Genomic DNA, 26,550 nt, shown 5'->3' with positions numbered 1-26,550 from the left:
TTTAATTCAATGTTCTCGTTATTTCTGCAAACCCCACCTCCCCAATTAAAACGGAAGACGATGAATATAGTATGTAAGAGAATACATATTTTGGAGCTTAGTATTACATTTTTTTTTTTAGTTTCAAATGTGAGTTCAAAAATAAGGAAGTATTTTCACATTTCGGTTTAATACCTCTTACAACACTGTGCCTCTTTATATTCCTAGAATTAAAGAAAAAATAGTAAAGAAAAGTTTTTTTGTATCTATGCCAACAAAAACACTTTAATTGGAACTCCAAAAAACGAGGCGTTAAGTTAAACAAATCAGTTAAGAATTTCCAAGTTCTCAATTTACACTTAATCGGTTAACAACGAATTCTAATTTAACGCGGTAAAAAAGTAAATGAAATTTCATTTCAATATAATTTTTAATTTTCATTAAAAATATATATTTGAAATAAGTATTCACTAAAACGGTTATAAGCGGATTTGGATTATATTTATGGTTGGTTAAATAAATAACAAATAAAATAGTTTAATGACTTTAATGTTGAGATTAAAAGAAATACGAAATTAGAATTCGTATGTTATAGAGCAAAAAGTGAAATTTTTTAACATTTCCTTAAAAGAAATATACAAATTTTAAAACACAGCATTTTTTCATTTTTTTACTTAATAATCATTATTTATTTTAACTAAATAATTCGTCGTCAACAATCCTTTCCAATTCCAAAATTAAAAAAAAAAATTATTTAAAGTGAATTTATATAAAAGATATTTTAGCAATAGAATTTTAAATAACCTTAAGTGATTCAAATATGTTTTAATAAAAATGTTCCCGACATTTTATCTAACAATAGTGTATATAAAAAATTAGTAAAATAAATCAATTTTCTAAATACAAATTTTACAAATTGATAATTACATAGATCAACAAAATTTGAAAAAAGACGAAACCCTGAGACCAAGTTCTGAATTCGAATCGGAATGGTTAACATCGGTCCATTATTTCACCTAGAGCCATACAACTGAAACCCCCAAATAGAGCTTGTAAGCTCATAATTAGTTTTAATATACTCGTAACTCGTCAAAAAGTTGCCCAACCAAGTTCTATACTAGCCTTGATGTCCTGATGAATTTTGTAATGATAGGTTCTCATTTGACCCTAACCCCCATACAAAGCCCCCCTTTAAAATATGACTTAAAAGTTCACAATTTGCATAAAAAGACTAATGTCGCGATAAAATTCAGCATAAATACATTTTATGTAACCGTAAATCTACAAACTAAATTGTATGAGGATCGGTTCATATTTCCCCAAGTCCCATATAAAGCCTGTTTCAGAAAATTAATTTTTCAACAATAAACGGCAAGGTACAATTCAACTTAAATATTTTCAAAAATATGTAAAATGTTATAGGCCCAAAGTACATACTTTATAGGGTCGCAAAACTAAATTGTAAAAATTATAAAGGGAATGACGAACCTATAAGTATGTATATACATGTATATACCCATCACACGAAACCCTGCCGCATTATGTGTTATAGTTCCAGAGTTTAGGAATAAAGAACATTACATATTTTATAAGTAAAGAGTAGCTGAGTCCGCTTCGCCCACAGACTGAAATTCAAAAATCGGACTACGTTACGATATTGTCAACACAACAATTTATCATCAGGGAAATCAAAATATGCAAATGCAACACTGTTCTGTTAATAAAAAAAAATGTTTTTTAGGTCAATTCGGTTAAAAAAATTCTAAAATGCTTTTATTCGATATTTTTACTAAAATTATGTTAATAATTTTCATATAAAGTCATACTATGCTATATTATGCCGATTTATTGAAAATTTTTTAACATTGTTGTAATGGACAATCCTCTCTATAAGATAATGTAAAAAAATGCAAAATTGTAAAGCAAATATATTTAAACAAGTAAGAGTGCTATATTCGGCTGTGCCGAATCTTATATACCCTTTACCATAGTGACAATATCATTATTATTGCAATAGCAAAACAAAATGAACAACGCGCTAAACGAAATAACCACACAAAAACCAAATACACAAGGCAGTAAAACCAACAGCATCCAAACATACGAAACGAAATACACAAAATCAAAATACACAATGCAATGAAACCAACAGGCATCCTAACATACGAAACTGAATGCACCAAGAAACAAAAACAATATACACAAAGAAATGAAACACACAGGCATCCAAACATACGAAACGAAATATTCAAAAAAAAAAAAAAAAAACAATATACACAACGCAATGAAACCAACAGACACCCAAACATACGAAACTGAAAACTGAAACAAAAAAAATACGCAAGGCAATGAAACACACAGCCATCCAAACATATGTTATAGATGTCAATTTTTCTTAGAAATGTAAATTTTGTGAAAAATTTGTTATAAATGAATATAAACAATACAAACGGGTTGAAAAAAATTCAATATGTTTGTGTAAATATCAATTTTTTTTTTTTTTGTACAAACAAACAGCAAGCATTTGTACAAACACGAAACACCCTCATACACTACATAACAGGCTTGCACAAACATAAAATATTGGTATGTTTGTCAAGCCGCTTGTGTAGTCTATTTGGGCCTTAAGCAGCGTTGTTGTTGCTTATACATATCAAAGCTTATGTATATCAAAGCATGAAAAAAACTGTCTTTTTATGAAATAGAGGTTGTCTCGGATTTTTGCTCATATCTCCGGTATTTAATGGCCGATTTTGCTGATTCTTAATAGCGATATTCTCGAAAGCATGTCTAACAGAATTATTGAAGATTCGGATCTCGCCGATATCTGGGATCCTCTAAAAACTGATTTCAACAAACACACACAGACAGACAGACAGACGGACATAGCTTAATCAACTCCCCTACCTATAAGGATCCAGAATATATATTATACTCTATGGGGTCGGAAAATTATATTATAGAAATTACAAACGGAATGACAAACTTATATATACCCTTCTCACGAAGGTGAAGGGTATACAAAGTGATATTCATCGCGTTTGGTGCGGGAACTTTTTTCATGATCGCGAAAAAATAATGTCATATTCCGTAACATATTTTCAAACTCTACAAGGTTATGCTATGTAGTATTTAAACAATTCTAGACTTTAGATCATGGATTAGTTTATTAACTAGCCTATGGACTGGTGTATCGACTAATCTATTACTTTTTTGAAATATAATATTCACTCTTTTAGAACAAAAACTACTAAATGTATCCGACAGCAGATCAACCAAGAATGATGAATTAAAAGGAATTCGATACTTTTTATAAATCTAGTCGATAAGTTGATAAAATTTGTACAAAATATGCATTTTTATACCCTCCACCTCTATCAGTGGTGATAGAGGGTATATCCGTAAATTTTTTCATTCCGTGTATTACTGACTGAGAAATATTTATCTGAGACCCAACAAGGTACATACATACATTCATATTATTTTTTAAAGATATTGGGATGAAATTCATCATGAATGTGTCTAAAGTCTATATAAATCACCCAGCGAAATTATTTCCGGATCGGTTCATAATCGGTCATAGCCCCAGTAAGGTTCATTTAAGATATCTACATAAAATTCAACAGCAATATGTTTTGCATATATGTACATCACTCTGGCATTTTTTTCCAGATTGGTCCATAATTGGTCATAGCTGCCATATAAGGTATACTTCTGAAAATTACTTTAAATCTCATATTTCATTAAAAAAAAAATATATCGGCATATTTTTTGTATATATAAATCATTTTGGTTATAGTTTTCATATAAGAACCACTTCCGAAAGTCATATGTCACACATATGTCATAAATATATAATGATATCCGGATATAATTCGACATGAGTATTACAAAATAATCTCTAAAGATATCTCGAAAAAGAAAGAAGATATGTCAGATGTTAAGCCTTTATTAAATTTGACAGAATGGACTTTCAGATGGCATACAAGAATTTATAAATAAAGTGGTCTTGACGCTGTTATAAAGTGGTCTTGACGCTGTTATAAGATGGAGATTTTAAAAAAATACCTTTTTTAATTAGGTATATATAAGCGAATATTTTCATTTTCAATATAAACTCTAGCTGGAGGTTAGGTTTAGTTACAAATGTCACTTGAAAATATTGTGAAACAAAGTAAATAACACAATAATAAATAATATTTTTTCGATGATTATTTTGTTTGTATTAAATAATATTTTACATTTTTATTTCTATAACAACTTCAAACATCTTAAGATTTGCCTTTTTTACAAGAAATTTTCTTAGACATAAAAAAATGAATACAAAAATGAAAAAAAATTGTAGTCGTGATAACTATTCGAAAACAAAATAATGTATTCGAATATGCAATATGCATGCAAGAACCAATAACAAAATTATGAATCTGAAATATTTAATCAATTTTTATGCTTTCTAAATCCTTTGTAGGTAAAATTGTTTGTGGTAACGATGTAAATTTATTTTACAATTGGCAACAACCGAAGCACAACATACATTTTAGGGTTATATTATTTGTAAATCTATAAAATACATATTTATTAATAAATAAACAACATAAATGGATTGTTGATTTCGAAACTGGGGGTTGGGGAGGCGAGCGACAGTATGGGCCACAAGTATGTATGCAAAATACATGGGGTTGGGAATATTGTGGTGACAGACCGTGTAATGCGTGTTTGTGAAACATAAACACAGTCAGGTTGAAAGTAAAAAATCTGAAGTTTCATAATTGTTTATATACATATTTTGCTTAGAATTCAATCGAATATTTATGAGAAACAATTATTACAAGAATTTACATAGATTAAAAGGGCTTTAAAACTATGGTGACCGGAAATATTTACATAGCAAAGTTTGTATTTAAAAATAGGTCTATAAACGTAAAAGGAAGTTATTTCCCAATAGCAACAATACATACACACTCACACACAGCTTTATTACAAAGTCATAACAGTCATTATTTTTGGCAAATAAGTTTCTTACATTTTTATTTAATTTGTGGTTATGGGAAATAAAGTTTTCAAAAACTTTTTATTGATAAATTATTGAATAAAGTTTGGTAATAATATTTTTGCTATTTGTATTTTTTTGTTACTATTTTAGATGCAAGCATATCGCGATAATTTCAAACAAACACCTTGCCCTTCGAATTTGGAACAAGCACCACCACCCCCTTCCTCCCAAAAAGTCGTTTTACCATTTTCAAAAGGCACCAACAATCGTAGCCGTAGGTGTTAATAACGATTATAATACGAATGGTTCAATAACCGGGTGCCGGTGCTGCAACAGTAACAACTCCCAGAATGCTAAGTCCCACACCTTCGGAAAATCCGGGCAATAATCCCTCATCGACGTCAGCTTTATTGCGACAAAATCAAGAGTTTGCGACAAAACGTTTAGCCGAGGAAGCGAATAGCTATCGTCGACGTTTGGACACCTATAAACAGGCTCAACAGAATCAGGCTACTTAGTGAGTCGTTTTTGCAGTCGAAAATTCAACAATATCGTCAACGTTGGCAGTGATTTGGAGGATCGTATGCAGGAAACTATTAAACCGGTTACAACACATGTCATACGCCAAAAATTACCAACTGGACCAACATCGAGTCAGGTTATGGTAGGTATTATTGGAATTTATTAATTTAATTCAGCTCGAGTCTGCATGTCGATTCGAATCGAAATTTTCACCGTTAGTAACTTTGGCATTCTGCTTTCGATTCGACGCTCCGTCACCAAAATAACAACATACAAAAATGTAGCTACGATCGCCATGCAGAATACACAACAATCGTAAAAGCATTGAAATGAAATACATTTGCTTCTTCTTTTTCTTATGATTCCGTTTTTGTTGAATACCTCTTTTCAACCGTAGCGTAGCTGAATGCGGAACCGTAATCGAAATTTGGAATAGGGATGATTACTTCAGAAAATTACGTTTAAAATACAATTAAAAATGTATGAAATATAGGGGGCCGATCGAAACGAGATCTATCGGAGCCAAAAACTCTATACTAAATTTTATGAAGAGCGGTCAAAATTTGCACCTAACTTCATATAACATCATCTTCAGAAACTTAACAAAAACTATTTTTATAGCAACCGTATAGCAAATATTTGAGATCTAAACTCTAATACATAAAACAGTTTAATATTAATAAAACGTTCCAAATGTGGAAAATTTAAGGTATCTCTTTTAAAAAGAACCAATCTCAAAAGAGTGTCCATAATTGACCCATTGATGGTGGGTATATAAGATTCAGCATTGCCGAATATAACGCTTTTACTTGCTCATATTATGATCATTTACTCTGAGAGCTATAGTGTACATAACTGGTTCAGTTAATACAGAATATTTTGGGACAATTGCATCACTCTAGGTAGGACCTAGACATATCGATATTTCAAGATGATTTTTAAAAGATCCAACTAGTGGTAAATTAAACTTATTTTTATACCCTACACCACTTTAGTGGGGAGGTTATATTGGATGTGTGCTGATGTTTGTAACATACAAAAATATTCGTCCTAGACCCACCTTTTTTTTGACCCAAGGACGAAGCCTATTGAAAATGGTTAAAATCGGTCCATTATTTCACCTAGCCCCCATAGAACAGAACCCCCCGAAAAGGGCTTCTGAGCTCATAATTATGTTAAATATACAGATATATCGATAAAATACGGCACAACTAAGTTTTGATGACCCTGCCAAATTTCATAAAGATCGGGCCCCATTTGACCCTAGCTCCCATACAAAGTCCCCTTCAGAAAATTACTTGAATATCCCAAATTAACTTATAAACATAAATATCGCGATGAAATTCAGCACAATAAATATTATGTAAATATAAATATATTCACAAAATTTTATCGGGCTTGGTCCATATTTGCCCCTAGCCCCCATATAAAGCCTCTTTCAGAAATTAGTTTTTCATCCATAAATTGCTTAAATGTATCGGAATAAGGGAATATTGAAGATAAATGCTTTATTATGAAAAATAAATCACATTTAATATTCATAACTGGTGTAGGGTATCATATGGTCGGCCACGCCCGACTGACTATACTTTCTTACTTGTTTCATATATTTTAGTGTTCAACTTCATTAACTTTGGGGCACTCTAGCCAACCATGTTCCTCCTCGTTAGAAACACCACCCTCACCACCGACCTGTGGAGGTGCTGGACGAGATTTTGTTATACACGAAGATAGCAGTGAATTGTGTCGTAAATTGGAAGATGAACATAAAAGGCTGAACAGCTTTTGGCCCAAAATAATGCCTACTACGTCAACAGCTAATAGAATCGAATCGTACGAATGAGGCTTTAACGAATGATTTGCAAAAACTAACAATGATTGGTCGAATTTGAGAGATGAACTGATGGTCAAGGAGGATGAGTTTAAAGAAGAAGAGCAGGTAATATTAAATATAAAGAAAAATTAAACAAAATTTTTAAGTATTAGTTTCATAATAAATTTATTAAACACAAATGTTTTTATCAAGTACAAGTGTACTTAAAATGAGAATTATTCCGACTAGTACAAACTTAATTTATTACAGGCCTTCAAAGACTATTACAACAGTGAGCACAATCGTCTTTTGAAAATGTGGCGTGAAGTTGTGGCCGTTAAGCGGGCCTTTAAAGATATGCAAACCGCCATGAAGAATGAAGTAGCCAAAATGGGTTTGGAAGTCAATGGGGCGGCCAAGGACATAAATTCGACTTGCGGAAATGTAGCCTTTAATATGCAACAACTTAAAACGAGCCGCCGATGAACAACTCGCTCAAGCTAAACGTGAAAACGATGAGTTGCAAAATCAATTGGCCACTCTAAAAGTGCAACATGAAAGTGCTAGACACGAGATTTTGGAACGTGATCAACGCCTATTAGATCTAGTTAATCAATTGAAAAAACTCGAAGATAGATGTGCACAAGCTGAATCACAAGCCATGTTAGCCAGTCGTTATAATGACGAAATTGAACGTTTAAACAGTTCAATACGAGAGATAGCACAAGCTGTGGTCTTAGATGCTGAGATAGCAGATCGAGAACAAGCTGCTGATGCAGCAACGTCATCAGGTGGTGCTGATGCAACAGCAGGTTCAATGCAGCACATGCATTTAACGCGTGATACTACATCGTCAGCATCAGCAAAATCGCCTAGACGTTCTTCGGCACGAGCCTCGCAGGCATTTGCTGAGGGAACTATATCTGCTGTGCAAGCAGCTTTGCACAAATATCAATTGGCTTTGCACGACATGCAAGTCAAATACCAAAATGCAAATGAAAATCTATACGCTCCACCAAGACACAGTTGGACACCAGTGAGGGTACCAAAGCCTTGTTGACTTCTAAGATACAACAGCTAACAGAAAAATTAGATGCCAGTAATTCCAAACTATCGGAATTGTTGAAAGAACGTGATAGTCTGCAAAAAACTTTGGACGAGATAAGAGATCAAAAACAGCAGTCTGATCAAGGAAAGGCAGAAATAAATAATGCGGTAAAATTTACAAAATTATTTTAATTTATAATAAATTAAAGTATGGATTATTTTTCAGTTTGAAAACTTAAGTGTAGACTTTGAAAAGTTGCAGTTTAATTATGGTAAACTGCAAAAGAAAATCGATGCCTTGGAGGAGGACAAAAAGGCAGTGGAATTGGAGATACAAAGAATTTTGAAAGATAAAAACATAACAGAATTGAATTTAAGGTAAAAACAAATAATAATTATAACTACATCAGGTGCTTATTAATAAATAAATAAAATCTTTTAGAGCCGAAGAAGATCGTGGCAGTCGTTTGAGAGAGGAGACAATATCCTTAAGAGAGGAATTAAATCGCATTAGTTTAAATCGTGATTTACTCGAACAACAGCGCATTGAATCTGATAATATAATTAATTTACTGGAAAAACAAAAAGCCGATTTAGAATATGATCTAGATAAGATACTTTTGGAAAAATGTGATCTTCAAGAACGTTTGGAAAAGATATCCAGCAATAGCTCTTCCACCACGGATGAGTTGAAAATCCTACAGCACAATATCCATGAGGTGCAAGAAGAACGCAAAAAAATGGCCCAACAATTGCAAGATCAAACAAATGAATTGGCCGATGTACGCAAAGAGTTAAGTAATTTGGATAAGGTACGTTTGGAGTTGGAAACCGATAATTTGGGTTTCAGTGAAAAAGTGAAATGTTTACAAATGGAAAAGGAGAAAATATTACAAGATCTGGCATGTCTTACTAGAGATCGTAGTGATATACACAATCAGTTAACGGCATTGTGTCGTAAAAAGGAGTCATTGAATGAGGAATTAATGCGCACCCGCCAGAGATTAGAACAAACTACCGAGACGAATAATCGTCTTAATCGTAATCTAGAGGAAATGGTTAAAGATGTCGAAGAAAAACAAGTTGTCATCGATTTACATGAAAAGGAAACGCATCGTTTGCAGGTGAGTCTAGTTCTTAATAGATAATATTAAACTTTATAATCCTTTTTGTATTTAGGAACTATTGGCAGCTTTACGCTCGGAAAAAGAATCTCTAGATGCTGTACTGTTCGATACCAACTCCAACTTAGAAGCCACCGAAGAACGAAGAGCCCAAATCGAAAAAGAACTACAAGAAGCCTTAGTGCGAGAAGAATCATTGAAAAACAATGTGGCACGCCTACAAAAAGACCTAGAACAATGTCAACGTCGAGCCCAAGAAACGAAAACTCAGCTAATCAATGCTGCCCGTGAAGCTGAAAATGATTTCAATCAAAAGATTGCCAATCTTAAATCAACAGCCGAAGAGACGACCAAAAATCATGCCGAGGAATTATTACAATTACGTAGTAGTTTAGAGAAGCGCATGCAACAGGCTTTGCAAGCTCTTCAAACGGCCAAAGATGATGAAATTGAAAAGCAACAGGAGCGTTTGGATGCTCTACAAACGCATATGGAAAGTTTGATACAGCAACACGAAGAGGCATTGATTCGTGCCGAAAATGAGAAGCAACAAGCTTTACTGATAGGTAAGTGGCAGGAAGTGAGTCGAAGATCGAAGTTGATCTCGATTCCGATATTCAAAAAATGTTTAGAATTTTCATATCGAAATCGCTATAATATCGATTTCTTCATAATTTTCGATTCCAACAAATTTGTGTTTGATAAATTTACTCTTTAATTACTGTTTTATTTCAGCTCATCGTGATAAACAGGCCATACAAGAGAAATTAGAAGCGGTGGCAAGAGAATTGAAGAATGAACAGGATGGCTTAGAGCGGGCCAAGCGAGAACATAATGCACGAGATGAGAAACAACGTTCCGCAATAGCCCAACTTAAAGATGAAATAGTTGCCATGAGAACTAAAGAAGAAGAGCAAAAGTAAGTTCATTTTATTTAAAGGATTGCTAAAAAGGATTCAATGAAAGATGCCGAGAACAATTGACTATTTTTTATCAGTTTCTTTAAATTCAGGAAAGTTCTTAAATTATATTTTATATTTTTCCAGAATTAAATTGGAAGATTGTATACGTAAACAAGAAATACAGATGAATGCTCTAAGAGAAGAAAGAGATAATCTTCTAAGGCTTAGCGATGAATTGAAAATGGATATAAGACTTAAAGACGATAAAGTAGAATCGATAACGAATGAACTGCAAGAAACTCTGAGAAAGGCCAAAGAGGGTAAGTAACATCATTACCTTAAACAAATCGTAGGAAAATAATTTGTATTATCACCTTTAAACTAGGTGAGGGTTATATAGAGAGTTTGCGTAAAGACTTGACCGATACCAGAAGACAATTGGCTGATAGCAATATCGAACGTGACAAGTACTCTGACAGCAATAAAGAACTGAGAGATCATGTGAAACTAGTGGAAAGCTCTAAACGTGAGCAGGCTAGAGCTATAGAGGAAGCTTTGCAGAAGATAAGCAATTTGGAGGAGAGTAAAAATACTTTGGAAAATGAGCGTACACGTTTGACAACAGTACTCAAAGAGACTGAAAATAATTTATCTAAAACCAGCCAAGAACTAAATAGCACCAGAAATACTCTGCAAAAGACCCAAGTAGAGTTTGCCCAAAAGGATGAAGGTGGCAAAGAGCTGCAGAATAAACTAGCCTCAGAGACAGAGCTAAAAGAAAGGGCACAACAGGAACTGAATCAAGTGAAAAAACAATTGGCCGATTTGGAGGCAAATCTTTGCGCTACACGACAAGAATTGGGCAGAGCTAGATGTCATTCCAATCAGGAGGAGCATCGTTTCCATAATCGGGAACAGGAATTGGTAGCTCGCATTGAAGAGGCCCGCGGTCGGGAAAAACGTTTAGAAGATCAAAAACATAATTTGGAAGTGTGTTTGGCAGATGCTACACAACAAATACAAGAACTAAAGGCTCGCCTAGGAGGCGCAGAAGGACGTATCCGTGCTTTAGATGAACAATTAGCCTGTGTTGAGTTACACAAGCGTGAGACCGAACATAAGTTAAGTTCAGTTATTCACACTCTTCGACGTATCGCTGGCATACAAATCGATGGCAGCGTTAATCTTTCACATCGTCTGGTTAGTCCATCTCGACGCTTCTCTCCGGTACGTAGTGTTTCAGGAGGTGTGGCTCCTAGTTGTCATGATTTTGAAACCCGCAGTACTTCCCACTGTCCCGATGGCCCGGCCTTAGATTGTGATCCCGACCTTATACGGAAGGGTGTTAGATGTCTTATGCATCAAGTGGCTCAAATCGAAAGAGAGAAAGATGATTACAAAATGCAACTTTTGACAGCCAAGAAACAATTGCAAGACGCTGGTGAACAGCAATTGAAGTGTGATTCTAAAGTTTCCAAACTTCAACAGATGATACGTCATCTTCAGCAGGAGAAGAGCAATCTTGATACAGAGCGCAGCATGAAGGTATCAGCTCTAAATGCCTTGGAAGATAAATTGCATAAAAAACAAGATGAATGCCAACAACTAAGAGAGAAACTGGCTCAAACTGAAATGCAGCTAAACTCATGCACCGAAGAGAATTCCCAAAATGAAGATCGTTTAGAGAAGTGCAGGCAACATGGCGCCAAATTGGAGAATGAAAAACGACATCTTCAAGAAGAGTTGGCTAAAATCGAAGGCCGAGCCACAAAGTTGGACTTGCAAAGGGTAGCCCTAGAGGGAGATCTTACTCGTTTACAAATGGCTTTGCAAGAGAAAGACTGCAATATACGCCAGGCTCAAGAACGTTTAGATAACCAAAATAGAGCCATGGTACAATTGGAAGATAGATGTGCTTCATTGAAAACGGCCTTAGATCAAATGAAAGAGAGATTGCAAAGAGCGGCTGTAGTAGAAGCTGAGCTAAGAGGTGAGCTAAAGACTGCTCACAAAGAATTAACGGACCAAGGTCATAGTTCCCAAACAAATGAAGATAAACTGAAGTTATTGCAAAAATCTTTACAAACAGCCGAAAATGAAAAACGCATTTTAGGCGAACGACTAGAAAAAGCGCAATCTTCAATTAATGAACTCAGACGAGGACAACAGGCTCAACTGGACAGTGCTCAACGTTTACAAGATCAGGTCAACGACTTGGAAGTACAAAGATCAGCCTTAGAATCACAATTACGTATTGCAAAATGGAATCAAGAATCAGGTGATAAAAATACTGGTACTAATGGTCGTAATGAAGAAGATGAACTCAATCGACAGCTAAAATCATCACAAAGAGAAAAATCTGAATTACGCACCAAACTGCAGGTATTGCAGGACAAGGTTAAACAATTAGAGACAGAACGCAAAAGTAAATTCTCTGGTGACAGTGTTTATGATCGATCTGAAAAGGCGGGAGGTGGTGGTCCAAATACATCTTCATCTTATTATGATGGCAATTATGACTCTAATCGTTTGGACACAAATAATGCTGGCAAAAGCGATAATTATCTAAAAAGCTCTAGCGCAGCAGGTGTTGGAGGAACATTTAATTGTGGCTTGGACCATGCTGTTATTGAACATGAAAATCGTGATTTACGCTTGAAAGTGAGACGTTTGGAGACCCTTTTAGCGGAAAAAGAATCCGAATTGGCACGTTGTAAAGCTCGCATTCATGATAGTGCCAAGTGTATGGATGGCTTAGATTCCGACCGCTATAGAAGTGCTCAAATGCATGCTGAAAAACTATTGGATGCCCGTGAACAGGCTCATAGGCAACAAGTGTTACGTTTGGAGAATCAGGTAATCATCCAACATCAGTTGTAAAATATAATAATGCAGAAGAATGTGATTTTTTACTTTATACTATTTTAGATCTCTATGCTGCGAGAACAATTGGCGCAGGAGGCAAAACGCCGTCAGCAGTATATTTTACGTAGCTCGAAAGCCAATCGTGAAATGCAACATTTACGCAATACTTTAGGTGACAGTTTACGTCATGTTTCACAGCATCCTTTGGATCCAAATCTTTTGGAAAGTGAATCTAGAAGGTAAATTTTTTTTGGGGATTCCTTTTGTATTGTATTTTCACAATATTTTCTTTTTTCGTACAGATTAGATAATGCTGTTTCAATGAGTTTACCACCATCCACCTGCAGAGATTATGAAAGGGATTAGAAAAGAATTTTCAAGCCAAATTCAATGTAACAAGCACCAAACAATTATCAATAACAACTGCCATATTCCTACCAATATTAGAAAAACTAATGCATTTATTTTAAAATGTTAATTAAAAATATATAAAATGAGTTTTAACAGAATTTGCACAGAACCGAAACAAATCTCAAATACAATTTAAACTTAAGTAAAAAACCTTAACTCTAGTCAAGACACCACACATTTATTAATATTTTTAAAACAATAAAAGTTTTTTTACACCCAACTCATATTTGAACTCATTATACAAAAAGAAAACACCAACACATTAACATCCTGAAATAAATCCTTAAAGAAGGCTTATCGTTGTCTGCTTAGAAAGACAATCGTATATAGTGTGTTCAATACAATAGGAAATTAAAACAAATCTTATTTTAATTTTTAGTTTGTTTTTTCCCAGAAATACTGTTACGGTTCTCCTGTTTAAAAAAGAGAACAACGTTTTACAGTTACACTTTAATTATGAACAAGAAAAAATCAACATTTTTATATACTTTTTTATTTATTTTATACTTTAAACCTGTGTTAAGCACTAAATTATTAAAATAATTTGTGTTAAAGAAGGATCATTAAGAAAACTATCTATAACTTACTAAAAACAAATAAAAGAAATCAAGTAATTTATAACAACAATGGTTTTATTTCTGTTTAAGCAAATTTTCTAAGCAACTAACAACAATTTTCATATTAGCTTTTTGTTCCGATAGTTTAGCCACTTCACCCACGATAGCAAACAAAGCTTTCGTTTTACCACTTTGATATTGTTTAACCGCCTTAGATTGATTGGTCAAAGCTTGTTTACAATATTCCTCAATTGTTTCAATATCGGAAATTTGTTGCAGATTGTGAGTTTTTATAAGCTAAAAGAAACACAAAATTATTTATTGTTCTATAGTATTTTTAATATCAAATAAGTTTACCTTATCAATTTCTGTTGCAGAATCTGTAACTAATTCAATTAATTTTCTGGCCGCTTGTAAATTAATTTCTTCTGCATGTAAAGCTTTCAATATATCCTTTAAATGGTTGTAATTCACATGGCTATATAGCATAAGAAATATTTGTTTAATTTTTATTTTAAATAATTTGTTGATATTAATGCGCTACATACCATTTATCCAAATCAATGTGGCTTTATTACAATAAGTTAAAAAGTCATTAATAAGGAAGTTTGTTACAAGTTTTTTTGGTATGGCGGGTAAGTTTTTAATAATATTCATAAAATGTTCCAGTAGTATGGGTTCATTCTGTAACGAAGTATATCTATAAGGAATATATCGGAATTATTTTAAAGAGGACAGCCTCCACTCTTAAGAGGGGCAATATGCATTATTAAAGAAAAAAACATTTTAGAATGTGAAAGCTTGCCTATCTAGTTTCTTCTTTATCTATCTATCTATCTATCTATCTATCTATCTACTATCTATCTATCTATCTATCTATCTATCTATCTATCTATCTATCTATCTATCTATCTATCTATCTATCTATCTATCTATCTACTTCTATCTATCTAATCTATCTATCTATCTATCTCTTCTATCTATCTATCTATCTATCTATCTATCTATCTATCTATCTATCTATCTATCTCTATCTATCTATCTATCTATCTATCTATCTATCTATCTCTATCTATCTATCTATCTATCTATCTATCTATCTATCTATCTATCTATCTATCTATCTATTTATCTATCTATCTATCTATCTATCTATCTATCTATCTATCTACTCTATCTATCTATCTATCTATCTATCTATCTATCCTCTATCTATCTATCTATCTATCTATCTATCTATCTATCTATCTATCTATCTATCTATCTATCTATCTATCTATCTATCTATCTATCTATCTATCTATCTATCTATCCATCTATCTATCTATCTATCTATCTATCTATCTATCTATCTATCTATCTATCTATCTATCTATCTATCTATCTATCTATCTATCTATCTATCTATCTATCTATCTATCTATCTATCTATCTATCTATCTATCTATCTATCTATCTATCTATCTATCTATCTATCCTATCTATCTATCTATCTATCTATCTATCTATCTATCTATCTATCTATCTATCTATCTATCTATCTATCTATCTATCTATCTATCTATCTATCTATCTATCTATCTATCTATCTATCTATCTATCTATCTATCTATCTATCTATCTATCTATCTATCTATCTATCTATCTATCTATCTATCTATATATCTATTATGGATAGGTACATGATAAAATTAATATTTTTCTAATATGGATCTGAAGAGCTTAATTCCTTAATTCCAAACTATATCATCTTACCACCAATATAATTGCTACTTCCTGATTAAGTTTATATTCCTCCACCAAACGTTTTCTAGTATCTTCTGGTAACTCCGGTAACTCTTTTGCAACAGCCGGCACTGAAACCAATGAAGAGGGATCATTGCTGTTAGTCTTCTCATCCGACATATTCAAAATCAAGGGTGGCAAATTAGGCTCTGGCATAAAACGATAATCTTGTAAAACTTCCTTATCACGCATAGCTACAGTGCAACGATTTTCAGCATCCCAAGAACGAGTTTCATTGGTAATAATACCACCCTGAGCTACAACATCAAATTGACGTTCGATTTCATAGGTAATAGCTTGAGAAATACTACGTACTGAGCCAATATTTTTAACTTCAGTACGAACACCGAACGGTTCACCTTCTTCGTGTATTGAAATATTAGCATCTACGCGAAGAGCACCTTCTTCCATTTTGCAAGAGCAGGTTTGTAAGCGTTTCAATGTTAGTATCAATTCTTTAACTAAAGATGCTGCCTCTTCGCCAGTTTCTAGATCTGGCGCAAAGACTAATTCCATAAGTGGTAAACCGGCACGATTTAAATCCACCAGACTTCTTTTAAGTTCATCATCATGCAGTGACTTGCCACTGTCCTGTTCCAACTGCAATTGTAATAATTTGACAGTTTTGTGATAAATCTTTTTGCCCGGTTGTATGACAGGAAATGTCATTTGACCATTATTTGCCAAAGCTGCACGTTGTTGAGTTATTTGATAACCTGTCTACAAAAGTATGTAATAAACGAATATAATAACCTAAAAGCAATTAAAAGAATTTAAAGTAATAACCGGCAAATCCGCATAAAAATAATGTTTGCGATCGAACATTGAAACTTGATTTATTTTGCAACCCAAAGCCAAGGCTGTTTTAACACCATACTCCACACATTTACGATTTAGTACTGGTAATGTTCCCGGTATGGAAGCATCAAAATAGGACACTGCTGAATTTAAAGGTGATCCAAATGTAGTTCCACTACCAGAAAATAATTTCGAATCGGTTGCTATCTGAGCATGTACTTCCAAACCAACTACACTTTTCCATTTTCTGTAGCGATTATTTTTAATAAGTTTTGTAAATAGTTGGAGTTTTATTTATTAATTACTTGCCCTTTTAAAGCTTTTGCTGTTTGTATTTTTGTCGCATATGTTCTTATTAAACAGTTTTTATTTAAAAATATTAATTTTTGAAACATTTTCTATTATGTGGTACAAACCCCGATTTACGAAATGGTTGCAAAACAAAGATCAGCTGGTCGAAATCAATCAATATAAGGATGACCTCAGTTGCCAAGTCTGACGGAAAGGCAAAATATTAAGTTTGACAGTTAATGTTGTACGAAATTTTTTTTTATATATTAAGTTTGACAGTTTGCACCACCTATTTGGAATCCGAACGATCAGCTGTTTAGGTTATTTTTGGTTAATATCATGGTATTGCCATATCTAACGTTTTACACTCATAATAAAAATGTTAATCAAATTACAGATGAAAATATTATTACATACAACAAATATTATTAGAATAGTTGACGCTTAACTGAAAAATTAAAAACGAAGATAATGGGAGTTCGACTACGAAAGTGAGTAATAATAATAATAATATAATTTTTGAATATTTCTGATAGATTTTCTTAATAATACTAAAATTTAGAGATTGTGTCTTTGGAGCACATCAAACTTATAAATTTTTTGTTAATATAAGTTTTTTAAATAAAGAATTTTGAAATTATTTTTGATTACGAATAACAGAACTGAAATTTTTAAAATAATTTTTAATATTTATTAAAATATTAACGGCTAACAAAAGTGGCAACCCCAGTCATACATGTGTTGATTTGACACTTGTTTTACTGACGTTACGTTATGAATTGTCATTGGAGAGAGCAGTGTTAACAACTTTATATTTAATAAAAATAGTCGGAACTCCTTAACGACTCTAAACGGCTCCAAATATATGTAGTTGAATATAATTATATATAAAAAAATCAATTTTTAAGGTTAGTATTTATTAAATGATAATAACTTTTAAGTGATTTTTCAAAAAAAAAAAAAAAAAAAAAAAAAAAAAAAAAAAAATAATAATAATTTTCAAAATGTTATAAAAACGCATTACATTAAAAAAAAATTAAGTTCTTCATTTTTAAATCTTGATATTTTTTCTTTTCAAGTGAAATGTAAGGACCGGGACATTCATAAATACATATAATTCTGAAGTGTAGACTTACAAAAAACGTAATGCACTAATAGGTTAAAAAGCATCGCAGATGGAAAAGGGCACGATTTTGTGAAATAAGTTAAAAGTTTTATGAACTGTTTGTTGTTTTCTTTTGGAAAGCGCCGCAGGCGAATAATAAGTAAAATTTGGATAGATAATGCGGAAGATATTCTACATTATATTATAAATCATTAAATGTTTGTAACTCCTAAACCAAATGAGAGAAAAAAATGTTTACATCAAACAATTTTAAATTAAGGTTAAAATATTAAAAAAACGCAGCCGTTTAGAGTCGGTAAGTTATGCCAAAAAACGACCTCACTTCTATAAATTTTTAGCTAATGAAAACTTTTTCCAAAACAGTTATTAGTGACTTCTCCTTTTATAGGTTCGCCTTGCTTTAAATTATATTATCTGCCGATATACATACATATATAATTTCGCCTTTCATTGTATCGCCAATTATATTTTTAATTAATAAGCATTTAAAAAATCGCTAGATTAGACAGTTGAATAATCACAAAATTACCATCACTGTTATTGGGGCCTCCAACAGATTTTTTCTTTCATTTCTGTTCATTTTATACTTTATTCTATTGTTTTACTTGTGTCTTCGTTTTGCTCCTCCTCCACTAACTAACTACTACTTCTACTCTGGTAATATCGCTCGTTTTGGAGGAATGTAGAAGAAAAAAATCATAAATGATACGAGAAGGTGCACGATGAAATGTAAAATTTTTAAAAAATTCTAAAATTTTATATTGTTTCAATTTCTGAACGACAGAAATTTGCAACAATTCTCGAACGCACCCAACCAATCATCCAGAGAGCACTTAGTGACAACGACAGCAGCGAAAAAAGGAAGACCAAAATAAGATCGATCAACCAACCACCCAAGGGAAGCAGAGGGAAATTATTTATTCGGAACAAAACATAACACAACAACACAGCATTAGAAAGGAGGTAATCCAAGAAAGAAAGAAGAAACTCAACTGGAGGACACGAAGAATAAAACAATGAAACAAGAGAAGGTATGTGTGTAATTGGTTAGGTTTTCGCAGCAGTGCCAGCGGTGTTAACAAACAGCAAAACATATAAAATTGAAAATGGCAAAGGAAAATAAGATGAAATGAATGTAATAAAATATACTTATAAAGAGGCGGCTAACAGACTGACTGACTGACAAATTTGACTTATACACAGTGGAACTTGAGACTTGCATAAATAGCAAGTCGTGTCGGACGTACATAAGAATTGTGTGAATGCCTGGTTTGTTTGAGGATGAGTTTTGCCCGTTCGGTCATATGCGGTAGCTAGCCAGCTGTTTTTTGTCTTGGTTAAAAAACAAATAAATAAATAAAATGAAAAGGATGTTGAATATCATCAACAACAAAAACATTGACATTGACGCAGACGACTACGACAGATGGTTGACATAAACTTACCATACGAGACAGAAGTTTGCAAAGCCAAGAAACTTACTTCAAAGGAGTTGATAAAAATTATTAAATGATGCATTTTGCAGCACCAGAATAAATACATTTGTTTGTATAACATATTTTTTGTCTTTGATTACCTTTCAATGCAGACTAGAAGCAGAACAGAAGCAGAAAAAGACGAAGACGTAGCAGTTACTACTACTAAATTAGATACGACATCCTACTCCTCCTTCTTCTTTATCACCACTACAACGTCCCCCATTATTATTAAACCGACACATCGAACAGCAGCAAGCCGTTACCATAACAAACAACAATTGGAAGTGGTGGTGCAACCGACAAACTCTTACTACAACTGCAAAAGTCCACGACAAACCCAACAATATAAACTTGCCATTCTGACGTAGATTCCACCATACAACACTCTATCAATCTAATAATTCTAAAGAATAAAATAAGAAAAGCAAGAGTGCTCCCTAGAAAAAAACCACAACATTTACCCCAATTTACTACCAGCAAAAGAAATACTTTAACTTTTAACTTTGTCCAGAGTATAAAACATACCCTAACTACATTAGAACATGGATTTAGAGAAAATTTTCAACGATTTGGAATCGAATCAAAATCATGAATGTGAGGAGGCCAAAAAGAAATTAGCGGATCAATTTACACTGAGTAAGTTTTCCTTTTTGTTTCGTTTATTAAATAGTCTTTGACGTTCTAAGTATCAAATGTTTTATAGCCAAAGACCAATGGCTGGTTCACAATATGATGGAATATTATTTGAAGACTGGTTCTGTTCGCATCATTGAGGTTTTGGTTAAGGCTCAGTCTCCACACGATGGCTACCTATTTGATCGTTTAGCTGATTGGCTGAAAACACCTTCACAACGTGTTCATTCGTTAAATTTATTTTGTTTTGTTGTTCGTCGTCATCCCACATGGCTGTTTAAAGTGGAAAAACATCGTTTGATTAAGGACATGTTGCATTGGTTGAAACACTTAGAGGTGTGTATATATTTAGCTTGAAGCCAATGATTTTGTTAGGGGAAGTTTTATTGAACGTTTTCATGTTAAAAGTTTCAAATTAAAGCAGTTTCCTGCTATAATTTGGTGATCTAACTAGCACCATAATTTACACTAATAAAATTTTATCAAATTTCTCTATTAATCTTTCAGATTGAAAAAGAAATTGTGCCACTGATGAGTGCTTTATTGGCAATAATAACACTTTTACCTATTATACCCAATTTGGTACCAAATTTCCTCAATGATTTATTTGCTGTCTTCGCTCATTTAGCGTCATGGAATAATCAGCATACGACACGTTTATCCGAAGATAAATTGGTACATTTGCAGCTGGGCTTGCAAATGTTATTTCATCGTTTATATGGTATGTTTCCATGTAATTTTGTGACATTCCTAACGGAATTCATACGTAAAGAAAAGGGTGCCATATTTCAGCACACGATTAAGCCCTTATTGGAAACTGTGCGTCTACATCCCATGTTGGTGACGGCGACTGTAGAGACTGAAATGAATTCGGAAAGATGGAAAGATATACAGCCGCACGATGTCGTAGTTGATTGTATGTGCTTGTCATTACCCATGAAATATCAAGATACCACGGATGTTGGTGGCGGTGGAGGTATTTCGGCATCTAGATCTAGTGCTATACTAGCGGCCGCGGCAACGACTACAACAACTACGACAACATTTTATCAATTTATCGGTAGAGAACCACAACAGCAGAGATTAGCAGGTGTGGCAGCTGGTTGTCTACAACATAGTGCTAGCGGTGGTATTGGTGGCATTGGTAGCAACTCAGGCATATGGAGTCCTTATCATGAAATAATGAATACAAGTCATACCCCTTTAACACCCACACCGACACCATATATGATGCCTTTACCCACATCATCCGCAGCTTCAGCCCTTACTCAGGGCACTCTTGGGGTAAGCGGTTGTTCACCGCCTGAAGCGGCTGTAGAAGCTACACCGGAAACTACACCCTTAAAAGATAATCGTGACCTGAAAAGGCCCTCACTGGGCGGAGCTTCTGGCGTGGCTAATCCTTTAGCCGTGAGAGATATATTTGCCTCTAGTCAACCTTCATCACCCCATAGAGGAAAAGACACACTACACGGTCACCATTCACACAATTACCAGCAGCAGCAACATTTTAATTTTCCCGATATCCCATCATCTGTGGGCGGTACAAACAGCACTTATGTAGAACAAGAGTTAAATACCCGCTTGGTGACCAGGGCCAACACTAATTATGATCGCAAGATTCAGCAGATTTTACAAGATCGACGCCAAACCCAAAGTCCATTTCAAACGATTGAAGCACAGTCCGCGAAAATGGGCTTTCAAACGCCGAGTGATATGTGTCGTACACCTGATGTTGAAATAACAAGCAGCATTAGCTATGCTACGATGGGAGTTTATGGAAGATATCCTCATTCTAATTCCATAACACCCTTATCAGCTTTGACGGCAACACCCACACCTACGCCAGGTTCCACACCTCTACCCCTGCAAACAATGAGCACTCCCATGGAAATACCCATAACCAAAGTATGCGATCAATGTAATGAAACTGATCAAACCATGTGCACCGAAGGCGGCCTACAAATGCCAACCAGTCGTTCTATGCAACTGTTGGCTAAAGGCATAAAGAGGCGCAATCGCATGACCAGTTATTGTTACAACGAGAAAAGTTGTGAAAAAGTAGGAGTCAATGGCAACAACTGTTCGGTGGAATCGACGTACTCTAGCCAACACAAAGTTAGACGTACCAAATCTTTGTCCTCCCTCTATTTGGTCTCTTCAAAGACTTCACAGACATCTGCCGATAACTCTGATACCAACGAAGAGGATTCGGCAGCCACCACCAATGAGAGACCATTACAAAAATGCCCAAAAATGTTGGCCATAGCATCGGTTTTGAAGAACTCTAGCCATCACCAAGTGAAGGCGTTAATGGAGGACAAATCGGTGCAGACTTTGGAAGCAGTGCCTGTACAGAATCATGAAAATTCTCTACTACAAATGCTAATAGAAAGCAAAGATTGCCGGGCGGATTATGAGTCGAATCGTCAAACGCCAAATGAGATTTTAGAACAATTCATAGCAAGAGGTCTGCGTAACAATGGCATGGATAGATTCGATCAGGAACAATTTCAATTAATCTGTTTGCAACTGCAATACGAACGCTACCGGCGCGAAATACATGCTGAACGTAATCGCCGTCTGATGGGCCGATCTCGCGATAAGAGAAGTCTCGAAATGGAACGTGATCGTTTGAAGGAACAACTAAAAGATTTCGAAATGAAAAACAAAGAGTTGAGTTTGCAATTGGACAAGACCAAGAAAGCAACCAATGAACGAGAATGTGAATATCAAGAGGAACTCGAAGCGTTAAAGGAAAAATATCAAAATGAATTGGAACAGAACCGCTGTTTGCGTCAGGCCAATGAAAATTTAGAAACAAAACTTAAAGAAGAATCGAGCCAACGCAAGGATATCAACTATGAATTGGAGGCATTGCGTGGTCAAGTGTTTAGTTTGACTACGGAACTACAACATGCGCAACAACAGGCCGATATGGGCTTACAGTGTCGCCAAGAATTGGGTCGATTGGAAGCGGATTTCATAGTAATGGGAGAAGTGCAGATTAAGTGCCGTGATAAACTGGCCGAAATGGATAACTATCGGGCCAGGGATGAAGAGTTGCATGTATTGCAGGAAGCCTATAATATAGAGTTGAAAGGTAGTAAAGGAAGGTTTAAACAAAAACTGTTAGTTAAAAAATGTTTTTGCTTTTGTAGATCTTAAACACAGTTTAGATGATAAATCATCACAATTGGAAAGTGCTCGTCATAAAATACAAGAACTGCAGGCACAATTACAGAATAACGAAAAAGTGATAACCGAACAGAAACGTCTATTTAAGGCTGTCAAAGATGAATACGAAGAGAAATTTAAGGTAGGTTATGGAACGTTTATAATTTTCTGAGATTTTTTCTGTGTGTGTGATATACCAATACATATCATTATTACCAATATTACAATTTTTATTTTTTAATTCAAGTCATTAAATAAAAAATATGAAGTGCAAAAAACTATAATAATGCAAATGGAGGAGAAATTTATGATGTCTCTACACAAACCATTGACAGTGGCCCAAGGTAATGCCTGCTGTTCTCCAGACACAGATAAAACAGGTAAGAGAACAACAAATAACCCGTATTAATACTTATGCTAATGAAACAAAAACTTACAGATGTAGCCTCATCCGTGGAACGTAACTCTCCGCTTTCAACATCGTTGGCATCGAGTGAAAGTCTTTCGACCAGCTTAAGATCATCAGAATTGAGAAATTTGCAACAACTTGTGGAGAATCCTATAACGGAAATAGGCACAACATCAACGACAATAACAGGTGGCATTAATATAACCGATGGTCAACGCATAACACCACAAACATTAGATTTGGCTTCTTCGGCAAATACAGCCACAAATGTGTTACACTTGTTAAAGGAACAAAAAGAATTAAATTCACCTGAAGCCGTTGGCGGCGGAGCCACATTGAAATCAGTTATCAACGTTAGCAGCAGTCATGTCAATACTACTCCCAGCAGCAGCGGTAAAACTACCACAACGCACATGCATACAACATTAAAAGCAACCACTTCAAAAACCCTTAATACCACAACTACAGCAACAACAGATCAACCGACTTCATCTTCCCAACAACGTCGTTGATGTTTTACAAATTAAAAATAAAATTATTTTCTTAATGAATACAACAAATTAAAATAAAATATATTTAAAAAAAGAGAATAACTAAAAAATACAAAACAGCAATGCTGCCAAAAAAAACCAATAACAACAACAAAATATACATAAAAAAGGACAACATAATAAGTTGCTGATAATTTTATTTTTCTTACAAAAATTTTTGTAATAAAATAACATAAATACAACACACAACTTATACAAAATAACGCCCAATCAAAAACCAATTTGATTCTATACGTCTAACATACAACAACTCTATTGTTTCCAGTTGAAAGATAAAATTTTAATTTTTTTTTATTAAAATATCAATACAAAATTTAAGTAAACATAAAACTGGAGATAAAAAATAAAAATATAATACCACAATAACCACCACCCACAACCGTAAACCAACCATCATACAAACATACATACTTATATTTTATGCCAATAATTTTGTTTTACTTCTTATTGTTTTTGAGCTGGTACTTTTTTTTTGAGTAATATTTCCTAAGATGTTTAATATGTACCTCCTTTTTAGTCTGTCTTATATCGCTTTTTTAAAATCAATAAACCAAATTGAAATTTGTTTAACAAAGTTATTTTTCTATAAATAATTAAAAAAATAAATAAAGAAAAACTATTATACATTTTTACTGAATCTTAAGATTTTGTAATTACTGCACACATAAAACCAAACACACACACACACATCCCTCTTTATTCTCTTATTCATATGAGTATATGTTTATAATTAAAAAAAAAAGAAAGATGAAAATATTACACTATGATTGATTACAAATTATTTAAAAAAATACAAAACAAATAAAAAAGGCTATTAAAAAATGAAAATGCTACAACTATTTTTGTGTTTCCTGTACAGCAGAAACTAGTAACCGTGCCTAATTTGGCTATTCCGAATCGCATATAACCGTTAACAAAAAATAAGTACAAATTCTGTGCATAAATGGTTAAGATGTCAGTAAAATCCCCAAAAACACTTATTTTTAACTTATTTTTGAATATATCTCGATATAATATAATTAATTTCCGAAAGATATCAGCTGAAAGGTCTAGGTTTTTCGGAATTTTTCGAATAACTTCTTTCTTTATGAACCGATTTTTCTAGTTTTCAATACACAACTTTTTGAAAGTATGTCTGATGGAATTATTGAAGATCTGGGGTCTTTAGAAAATTATTTTCAACAAACATATGTACATGCAAAGAGACTGTAGGACTTCCCTACCTATAACAATTTAAAAGGTACAGGGTATAAATATGGATTTTAAGTAGGTCCCTGCAAAGTAGACATTTGGTCAGAAATTTGAGTAATCACAGATAGAACTGATTTTTATCAATTTAGACACTTATTAACAATTTTAGATTCTTAGACTGTGTGCCAAACGGCAGCAAAGTTCTATGGTAAAATAAAATTTTCTTATGGTGGAAAATATTATCACTTTTGCTGTGCCAAACGAAATCTTTTTTGATTACATTAAATTTTGACAATTGTCACTAATTGCACAAGAAAATTTGCATTTGTTTTAATAAAAGAAGAACTTTTATTGATTTTTTTATTATTGAAATAAATTTCTACAATCACAAATGTAGAATGTAAATTTTTGATAGATATGAGGTGAATAAAATTTTACTAGCTCATCGGGCTACATAAATTTTTGACAAATGAAAAAAAAAAATTTGAAAATACAAAAAATAAAATATTTTATAATTTTAGTTTATAAAATACATTTGTGGTTGTAGAAATTTATTTTAATAATACAAAATCAATAAAAGTGTTTCTTTTATTAAAATAAATGCAGATTTTCTTGTGAAATTAGTGACAATTGTCAAAATTAAATGTAATCAAAAAATATTTCGTTTGGCACAGCCAAAGTGATAATATTTTCCACCATAAGAAAATTTTATTTTACCTTAGAACTTTGCTGCCGTTTGGCACACAGTCATAAACTGAAATTATAAAATATTTTATTTTTTTGTATTTTCAAATTTTTCTTTTCATTTGTCAAAAATTTATGTAGCCCTATGAGCTAGTAATATTTTGTTCACCTCATTCATATCTATCAAAAATTTTCATTTTCAACTAAATTGTTA

At 33.3% G+C, this 26,550-nt stretch overlaps 3 protein-coding genes and 1 long non-coding RNA gene across 4 annotated transcripts in view; 2 read left to right on the top strand and 2 right to left on the bottom strand.

Annotated features, from left to right (window-relative positions):
- The first annotated feature begins 371 nt into the window (after positions 1–371).
- On the top strand, positions 372–14,223 carry LOC119605871 (rootletin). The gene is given in 19 exon segments (XM_037959199.1): positions 372–486; positions 5,123–5,487; positions 5,489–5,536; positions 5,538–5,636; positions 7,110–7,266; positions 7,269–7,297; positions 7,300–7,363; positions 7,366–7,433; positions 7,578–7,772; positions 7,774–8,313; positions 8,316–8,522; positions 8,581–8,732; positions 8,797–9,478; positions 9,534–10,044; positions 10,214–10,397; positions 10,525–10,700; positions 10,766–13,236; positions 13,309–13,484; positions 13,548–14,223. Coding segments are annotated over 18 exon segments (5,988 nt in total). The 5' UTR covers positions 372–486; positions 5,123–5,322; the 3' UTR covers positions 13,612–14,223.
- Positions 14,224–14,267: 44 nt separating this feature from the next.
- On the bottom strand, positions 14,268–17,315 carry LOC119605872 (glutamyl-tRNA(Gln) amidotransferase subunit B, mitochondrial). The gene is given in 7 exon segments (XM_037959201.1): positions 14,268–14,510; positions 14,571–14,691; positions 14,762–14,780; positions 14,783–14,897; positions 15,969–16,718; positions 16,785–17,043; positions 17,106–17,315. Coding segments are annotated over 7 exon segments (1,572 nt in total). The 5' UTR covers positions 17,192–17,315; the 3' UTR covers positions 14,268–14,288.
- A 1,488-nt stretch (positions 17,316–18,803) lies between these two features.
- Positions 18,804–25,035, top strand: LOC119605880 (hamartin). Its single transcript, XM_037959212.1, has 7 exons — positions 18,804–19,244; positions 19,802–20,327; positions 20,395–20,660; positions 20,832–23,427; positions 23,486–23,643; positions 23,749–23,881; positions 23,941–25,035. Exons 2-7 carry the CDS (start codon positions 20,234–20,236, stop codon positions 24,420–24,422), a joined length of 3,729 nt encoding a protein of 1,242 aa, XP_037815140.1. The 5' UTR covers positions 18,804–19,244; positions 19,802–20,233; the 3' UTR covers positions 24,423–25,035.
- LOC119605889 overlaps positions 24,920–26,550 on the bottom strand; it is a 75,030-nt gene continuing 73,399 nt past the window's right edge. Inside the window, exon 3 of the long non-coding RNA XR_005231612.1 lies at positions 24,920–25,044. This is a non-coding gene — a long non-coding RNA (uncharacterized LOC119605889). The remainder of the gene's footprint in view (positions 25,045–26,550) is intronic.

The sequence above is a fragment of the Lucilia sericata genome, unplaced genomic scaffold (genome assembly GCF_015586225.1).
Source record: "Lucilia sericata isolate MDLA Ls3-8-SP2 unplaced genomic scaffold, ASM1558622v1 Contig000529F_arrow, whole genome shotgun sequence".
Lineage (NCBI taxonomy): Eukaryota > Metazoa > Arthropoda > Insecta > Diptera > Calliphoridae > Lucilia > Lucilia sericata.
This window is presented reverse-complemented; position numbering and strand designations above follow the sequence as displayed.

Coding starts and splice junctions, on each gene's coding strand:
- LOC119605880 (XM_037959212.1), top strand. CDS start 20,234: ATGGATTTAGAGAAAATTTTCAACGATTTGGAATCGAATCAAAATCAT. Junction 23,428..23,485: donor CTATAATATAGAGTTGAAAG/GTAGTAAAGGAA, acceptor TTGCTTTTGTAG/ATCTTAAACACAGTTTAGAT. Junction 23,644..23,748: donor AATACGAAGAGAAATTTAAG/GTAGGTTATGGA, acceptor TTTTAATTCAAG/TCATTAAATAAAAAATATGA.